General features: G+C 44.2%; 1 protein-coding gene across 1 annotated transcript; it reads left to right on the plus strand.

Annotated features, from left to right (window-relative positions):
* The first annotated feature begins 6306 nt into the window (after nucleotides 1–6306).
* On the plus strand, nucleotides 6307–8111 carry LOC147887182 (small ribosomal subunit protein uS19). Its single transcript, XM_087394161.1, has 5 exons — nucleotides 6307–6458; nucleotides 6965–7116; nucleotides 7498–7555; nucleotides 7676–7810; nucleotides 7893–8111. Exons 1-5 carry the CDS (start codon nucleotides 6456–6458, stop codon nucleotides 8004–8006), a joined length of 462 nt encoding a protein of 153 aa, XP_087250287.1. The 5' UTR covers nucleotides 6307–6455; the 3' UTR covers nucleotides 8007–8111.
* Nucleotides 8112–8681: the final 570 nt, after the last annotated feature.

Genomic DNA, 8681 nt, shown 5'->3' on the forward strand with positions numbered 1-8681 from the left:
ACATGACCGACGTTATTTTCTCAATCATAAGAATGAAGCTTTGGATAGATTCTTTAAGTTTTGTAGCATCGTAGAGAAAGAATTTGGCTTTTATGCGAAGTGTTTATGGGTTTGATAATCATGAGGAGTACATATTTACAGAGTTTGATGACGATTTGAAAGACAATGGCATACTTAGACAATTTACATGGAGCTATATACCACAACAAAATCCAGTTGCTAAAAGGAAAAATAGAGTGATTGTCAATGTGGCTAGAGCACTCCTGAATAAGATGAACATGCCTTTGCATTATTGGGTTGAAGCAATGCATACTAAAATGCACATTTTAATCAATAGGACTCCCACACCATGCAACCTAGATGTTCCACACTGTAATGCTAGCCACTACCTCCCACACACCATCCTTTGGAGAGGAAAGAGGATGATGCTGAGCAGGTGGGATCACTGCATGTAGCTCAAGTCTGTGAATCTCCTGTGAACGATTTGTCCATGTAGGTTGGGGAGACCTCATCAACATGGAAGGCATGGCCCCCCTCTGTCAATCAAGCTACCATGCCCCACATGAAGTCCCACTAGATCCTCTGATAGTCATGCAACAATTCGAAGGGATCCCAACCAAATCCTCCATAAGAAGTGTGGGATCATCTCCAAAACTCCATTCGTGCAGTGATGGCATCATCCATCCACTCGTATCTGTGCCAGACAAGAGCCTATGGGTACGCCCCCATGGGAAACCAACCAAAAGAGATAAGAGATATTCTGTGGCTATAGGCTGGAGCAAAATCTAATCTAGAATCTATATATGACCTCTTGTGGCACCTGCTGCATAACCTAGTGTCTCTCTCACACTATTTACACTCTCTTATGTACAATTCTATTCCATGAGGCCAATATCCAAGTCTCTAACTCAACCACTTAGTTAATACTATTTTCCCAATTCTAATGTGCTTTCACCATGACTTAGGGCCCTCCTTGCACATGTGGCATGATCACTATCTGCCATGCCACTCTGGTTCTACTGGTATTCCATCTTTCATCTAATCTAGCCCACAAAAAGAAGTGCACCAAGTGCCTGAGCTATCCCATGCACCCCTATGATGAGCACTAGCAGGAGCCTATGTATCGGGCCTTGGGCAAGAAGGAACTAATTGGCCACTAAAGGGCTTTCTGCTGCTAGGGAGAGTCTAGTTGAGCTCCAAAACAAAATCTTGCACCAAACATTCTCTAGACTTGGGGCAATCTACTGCTTTGTACAAATATCAATACCCACCACCCTCATCCCGATCAAGCCTATAACCTAAGAGTGCAAAAAATGTCCCCATGCCTCAACTATAGAAAGGAACAGAAAGAGGTGGGGGGCAACCATGTCATTCCAAATGAGAAAGAGAAAAGGCCTCTCTCGTGTGGCTGCCACTAAGCACTTGACAAAAACTCGCTACATGCAAAGCTGAGACCCCTTTGATTTATCTGTTTGAGAAGCCAAATATATGCATAGTGCCTTCTAGATAGAACCACTCCACCCTATTGTTGTAGAGCTTTTCAAAATCTAAGAGAAAGATAGCTAGAGGCTATGACTCCCCTTGATTCCAATCCACTGCCTCCCAAAAGGTGAAGATGTTGTCCAACATGTTGTGCTCTTGAATGAAGCCTGTCTGCATGTCATGAATGATGTCTGAAAGGTGGAGTCTCAATAAATGAAAGCTCAAGACCTTGGGTAAGATCTTGTATGCGGTATCCAGTGAGGTGATTGGTCTTCATCAATAAATATTTGACCTGTCCCACCCTTTAGGATCAAGAAAATCCAACCCTGGCTCAAGGACTAAGGCAATGAGCCTGAGTTGAGCCTGAGTCAGAGCCTGTGAGTCAAAGAGCTCTTGACAAACTAGCCATAGTGGAATGAGAATAAGCTCCCAAAAGATTTGAAATAAGGCTAGATTCAAGCCATCCTCCCTTGGGTACTTCTAAAGTGGGGGGCTTTGAGTGCCTCCCAAAGTTCCTCATCAGTGAGAATAGTGCCTCTAACTACTTCCTCAAGCTCGGTGGGACTACTGTCAGAGAACTTGATCCCACACTACCTCTTGGGCTACAAGAACTAAGGGAGACTCCCCCTAGGATTGGAACAACTACTGATAGAAGTTTGTGGCCATCCCCAGAATCTCCTAAGAGTTCATTGCATCTTTCCCTATACATCTCACAATTGTTGAAGATGTGGCCCAATAGTCTGGAAGACTGTTTGGTCATCTTGTCTCCCTGTTGAACCCATCTGGCTTGGGGGGCATGGTACAAGAATGCAACTCACTGGACCTCCCTGGCTTGAAGGTTAATCCTTGCACTCTCGCACCAATCATTGAGCCACTAAGAGCCTAAATCCTATTCTCTAAGCCTCTCTATGGAAGCTAAGGCTTGTCTCAAAGCTCTCCCTTGCTCCTACAGAGCGTGTCTCCATCTAAGGGCCTAGGACTATAGCTCCCCTCACTGCTCCTTTGTATCGTATCTACCACTCAAGAAGCCAACCCATCTCTGGTCCCACCCCTTGGCTACTACCAAATCTCAACTATTTTTTGCTGCACCTCCTCATTCTAAAGAAGATACTCTCAGATGCGAACCCCCTTTTTGGGGGAGTCACAGTAGGGTTGCTCTAGATGAAGCACAATAAGAAATTGATCTAACATTGTAGTGCCTACTATAATACCCATAGAGCCCTGTGCAATAGTCTAATTCCCAGCATAGAGCCTATATGAGTTGCTCGTCATGCCTCCTCTATCAAAAAGGAAAAATAAGATTGTCGAGGAGACTGAATTGTGCCTCTCTCCAAGGGTGTCTATGACCACTGATCTCATGAAGATGAACTGCTCCCAAGTATGCCTCTCCATAACAGGAATTTAAGAAAAGGAAGCATCTCCCTTCTTGTCCTCTACGAACTCCAAGATGTTGAAGTTGCCTCCAACAACCCAAGAGTCAATATCTAGAAGCACTCGATCAATCGCCTCCAAAAAGCACGGCAATGCTATCTACAAGCAAGTGCATACATGTTGAAGATCCCAATCCTAGACGCACCCACTTGAAGGCCCATCCAAACTTCTGTGATTAGCTCATCCCGATCAAAGACCTCTGGAGGCACTAATTGGGAAATTGAAACGCAAACGCCTCCACTCTAGCCTACCATGGTGGACCACACCTCTAGGCCTCATCCTAGGACCAAGTGGTGATGACGATTGATGTCCGACAATGAGAAGATATGCAGATCCTGAATCAAGAGAAAATACATTTCCCATCTTACCACTACCCTTTGCAAATCTTGACGATCAGATCCTATGGCTGACTATTGCACGATCATGAAGCCTATGCACATTGCAACTCACCATGGTCCAACTGATGGGAAGGAGGATAGAGAGAACATGGCTCACCTTTGAGTGGGAGCTTGTAACATGACCAGGACTTCTGTGACATAGAAGGGGGCTTGGAAGAAGAGTAGTTTGTTGTACCAAGGGCATGATAGCCTCTATGCCAACCTTCCATGCCCATTGCATCATGAAGTATACTTTTTCCCCTAACTTGTCAATGCATTGCTATAGCATCCAACAAGTCGAGTGCGTGAGCTCCACCTCTGGTGCCAAATGGATCACTACTACGAAGCCTACACCCAGTCATCCTATAGTAAAGCCAAGCTGATAGGTAGATAAAGCACCATAGCTAAGCCACATGTCTATCCCTTATGGGCCCATCCATTTCTCCATCATGTGGTACTTCTTCTCTTCCATCATACAATTAAACAGAGATGAGATCCATTGCTCCACGAAGGGGTATGCATCTGGAACCTACAAAATAGTTCTAGGGTCTAAGCCTCTAAAACTCACTCAGCAAGGGTTGCCCTCAGTGGGGCCTCAGATTTGGAAGTTGGGAGAACAAACCCCTCTTCCTTGAGCCTTTGAAGAGGTTGTGTCATGGGGAGAACTAGGCTACGAGTGAGAGGAGGAAGCCTTAGCCTAGAGTTAGCCTAGAGTTAGCCTTGGCCTCCCCCTTGCCCAAAGGAGAGGAGGAAGCCTTAGCCTAGAGTTAGCCTAGAGTTAGCCTTGGCCTCCCCCTTGCCCAAAGGCTAGGCCACTAGAACATTAGAGGGTTTTGGAACGAGACCATGGCTTGTTAAAGTCAAAGAAAGAGGGCGGAGGAGGGAGGCAGGGGGTGAGGGTTGGAGTGGGGGTGTGGGGGGGAGAACCAATGAGGGAGAGGGAAGATATGATGGGAGAGGAGCGGGGGGGGGGGGGAGGAGGAGAAGTGGATGGGATAACTTTCATCGAGGCTAAAGGAACTCTACAGAACTATTGCGAGACCAGTGGTGGTAGGGTACTTTGGAATCCTGTCATTGGGGGGTCTACATCAAAGAATGTCTCCTTCTCAGAAGCCCCCCAGAGTGCTTCCCTTGGAATTGGGGAGCATTCTCTATTTACATCCCTAGGCATCGAGCCAGGTTCGCTAGAAATAGGCTAGGTTTTTTGACACCCAATTTTCCTCTCCATGTTGGATTGTTTTGGTGGATTATAAATTGAAGTGTTTTATGTGGCAAAGCTAATCCAATGAAGAAAGCAACCACACATACTTGACATCCATTTATACAAAGGTCTTTGTACTCATTTCCTCTATAATCAGTGCCCTTTGGATCACGGATTTGTATGGTTGGTTTCTCAAGGATTAATAAAAAGTTCTTTCCTGTTGAAAAAAAAAGGTTGCACGAGACAATATAGGAGAACATTTAGGAAAGATAAAACTACATCAAAGAGTTGTGATTAGAGGAAATTAGAACCATAAAAGGGCAATGATACCTTGACTTAAAGATTGGAGAAGATGCTAGTGACTTGCATCCTCAAGGTTAAACTACATCAAAGAAGGTAGAAAATTTAAAATGTGGAGAAAGGAATCTATAACCAACAAGCAAGTGCGCATCGCAAATGACTAGAACCATTGAATAAGTAGATAATTGAGGGTCAATCAAGAAGCAACTTCTAGATGTCAATTAACACCTATAATATCTCACCTCTCATGCATGTTAAAATACCAACTCTCTACAATAACTTGTACCAATTTTATATTTCATTGATACTTATCTTTCAATATGTTATTTAGATAGATACAAAACAGTTGAATTAACCTTTCACACATGTTTTGCCTAACAAAGTAACATAACACCTATACTCATATGGACTATGCCTTAGTGTAGCTAGTGCTTAATGCTACTAAATATCTAGATATGGATCAATGTTACATCTTTTGAGCTCATTGTTAATATTAGGATGTGTCCTGATGTGTCATAGTAGCCACAAGTCATATATAAAAGGATGAAATTTCCACACTATGCTTATCTTAAGCAAAGAGATCATGTAGGGGGGCATGCAGTAGATGGGTTCTGTAGAAGGGGGTATGTAAAGGTTTTTAGGGTTGCAAGGATAGTTCTTATTAAGGTATGTAGGTTTTAGGGGTTAGAATAGTTGATATGCTAAGTCTTAGGTATGCAGATAACATATATTAGAGGCTCAAATCTATGGGAAAACAACACAATAGTATACATTAAGTTCATAATGTCTTTTGCTCTCAGCTATTGCCATCATTTCATTCAAGTGTGGGGGGATGCTAGCTTTTTCAAGCCCCCCCCCCTTTTTACTAGCTGCTTTATCCTAGAAGGCCTACTTTGCATCATCTTATTGGCTCAAACTGAGGGAAGCAGATTCAAATCAGTAGCCCTGCTATACTTCCCTCTGACAACCAAAACGATTCGACCTTTTTTACAGAATTGATTCGGTCGATTTGCGAATTTGAGGGTATGCATGACTATCCCTTAAGACATGACATCTTGCAGTTTCATTAGGTGGGTAAGGCTGGGTTCACACCACTTGGTGGTGGCCATCTTGATGTCCTAGTTGGCTTGAACACTGACACAAAAGGTTTGTGTATGGGTACATGATTAGCCCATTCCATCATACATAGGTAACATGAAAATTAGGCTGGGTTCACACCACCCGCCCACCATCCTCCCAAAGGTGGTGTGACGGGTAGTAGTCTCAGTTGGCCTAGTAGGAGGGACGAGTCCAGACATTGACTTTGTGTATGATCCATGAAGGCCACCCACTGCATTGGCCGGCTCATCCAACTGCTACATGAATGGCCCATTCCATCTCGACCAACCGCTAGTCACAGGTTGGTAAAATAAATTAGCAGCCTGATGACCGAGTGCTTGGTGGCCATCGGGCGGCAGGTGGTCTGAACCCACGCGTAGCGGTGTGAACCCACCCTAAACCAACAGGCGAGAGGTGACCTAGATCCAACCCTAAAATCGGCCACAGATACAAAGGCCGCCCATTTACACACCTTCAGCCCTTTCAGCAACAGTTCTCTTCATCACGCCATAGCCAGAGCTCTTGTAGCTTCCTCGGAATTCTCTGCAGCCTTGCTCTTCGCATCCATGGTATGTTCCCTTCAATCTCGCCCAGGAATTTGCTTCTCATGATTTATTGTTTCTTCGTTTTCGAAAGGAGGGGAACGGAGGGTGCGATGAATGGGATGCAGCAGGAATGGAGAAGGATGATGAGATTGGCTTGAGAGGAAATGGCATAAATTCTGCAGAAGATCACGGATAGAATCGTAGAATAGACGTTCACAGGTCTCGTCGCACGATGATATAACAGTCATTTGTCGGTGTACTTTGTAGAGGGTTGGAAACAAACCGTTAAGTGAGTCCATACGCAGAAGTAATATGATCTCTGAATTCGTCAACGGAATGAGAAGAGAGAGAGAGAGAGAGAGAGAGAGAGAGAGAGAGAGAGAGAGAGAGAGGAGGCAGCGGAGCTCTTATTGAGATACATCATGAGAGGGAGAAGACTGAGGTATCGACGTGAATTATAGTCCTCTTGTTCTCAATTGGCGTTTTGGGTTTTTTCTTGCTCTTGAATCTCTTGTTCGTTGCTACAACAGGCGGATATGGAAGACGCTGCTGCGTCCGGACCAGCTCAGCCTAAGAAGAGAACGTTTAAGAAGTTTTCCTTCAGAGGGGTTGATCTCGATGCCCTCCTCGATATGAGTTCAGATGAGCTCGTGGAGCTTTTCCATGCCCGTGCACGCCGTAGGTATGTAATATGTTTAAGGATATAGGAGGAGATTCTGTTAGTATTTCCGTGCATGCAATAGGAGGAGATCTCTGTGGAGGCAATGAAGACTGCGCATTGTGTTGCTACCATCGTGTTCCTGCTGCCTGTCTGCTTTGCTTGCTTCTCGTTGCTTGTCTGTGTCTGAAGCTTCCGTATCAGTCAGTCAGTTTGGTAGCTGTAGAAGTTGTAGGCATCGTTGAGTTCGGGCTGTGCCTGCTTGACTTGCTATTTGCTGTCTTTTGTTGCTATACATTGTTGCCCTTGCTGTGGCTGGATTACACTGCCCTCAGTATTCCTCCCTGTGTTTAGTGTTGAGCTCGTAGTCGTGGGCCTTGATCAAGGCAAATGCTAGATGTGCAGGTTTCAGAGGGGCTTGAAAAGGAAGCCGATGGCCCTCATCAAGAAGCTGCGCAAGGCTGTAAGCAATTTTTTACGTAGGCTGAATAGCTTGCTGTGACCTTTTAGTGTGGGTCTTTTTTGGAATGTGTCAAGTTTTTAGATGTCTCTCATGATTCACCACCTTTTGATATCTGTACAGAAAAGGGAAGCCCCAGCTGGGGAGAAGCCTGAACCTGTTAGAACACATCTTCGGAACATGATCATTGTTCCTGAGATGATTGGCAGCGTTATTGGTGTGTACAATGGGAAGACATTCAACCAGGTGGAAATCAAGGTAAGGTGTTAGTATTTCCCAATGTAGGGAAGATTGTGCAACTTGTGCTGGCTGGTTTTATTGAATTGATGTCTGCTTGCAGCCTGAAATGATCGGGCACTATCTTGGGGAGTTCTCTATCTCTTATAAGCCAGTGAAGCATGGAAGACCTGGAATTGGAGCTACTCACTCTTCTAGGTTCATTCCACTGAAGTAGTTTCTTTAAACCAGGTGTTTTTTTGTAATGAGAGCTGGAAATTTTTGTAATGAGAGCTGGAAACATATCTTAATTTCATCCAAGGAAGATACATTTTGCATTGAAGGGCTGTGCCTGCATAAGCTTGGATCTATGCTGTTTTCATCCTCTCTGAAAGTCGTTTATGTTTTGCAATCTATTTTCTCCTGCAAGTGGGTTACATGCTCACTTGTGGACAATTCTCTTTTTCTGCACGTGTGGCAAAACACAGTTGATTTTGTGAACCATCCAGTAGATGTCAAATTATTAATTGTAATTTTTGGGACGATAGTGAAGGTCTACTTGATGTGAACATGTTTCGTGTAAACTTTTCAAAGACTTCATTGGGTTTTGAAGCATTCGTTGGGTTTACAGAGCAAAACTTGGTTTTGTAATTATGCATTGAGTGCTTTGTGCTAGCTGGCCTCTATTATTTAAGAAACGAATGTCTGGCGTTGCCCATTTGTGCAGCTGAATGAAGTCCATGAGAGTCTGGTCATTGTGTAATAGGGGTCCCTTGGGTAACTACGAAGTCTTTACAGATGAATAGGGCCTGTAAAAGATAAAAGCTGGAAAAGAGCCATTTAGAACTTGTAAATAGAGGTCATGTATGGAAAAGCAATATACTTGAAACTTCTGTGATCCCATTTTCTTGTC

The sequence above is a fragment of the Dipteris shenzhenensis genome, chromosome 23 (genome assembly GCF_047967505.1).
Source record: "Dipteris shenzhenensis isolate YYH24624 ecotype China chromosome 23, Dip_SZ_1.0, whole genome shotgun sequence".
In the NCBI taxonomy this organism is placed as follows: Eukaryota; Viridiplantae; Streptophyta; class Polypodiopsida; order Gleicheniales; family Dipteridaceae; genus Dipteris; species Dipteris shenzhenensis.

Excerpts from the sequence above, each read along its gene's own strand:
- LOC147887182 (XM_087394161.1), top strand. Across the intron at positions 7,556-7,675 it reads TCAAGAAGCTGCGCAAGGCT|AAAAGGGAAGCCCCAGCTGG; the intron begins GTAAGCAATTTT and ends ATATCTGTACAG. Across the intron at positions 7,811-7,892 it reads TCAACCAGGTGGAAATCAAG|CCTGAAATGATCGGGCACTA; the intron begins GTAAGGTGTTAG and ends GTCTGCTTGCAG.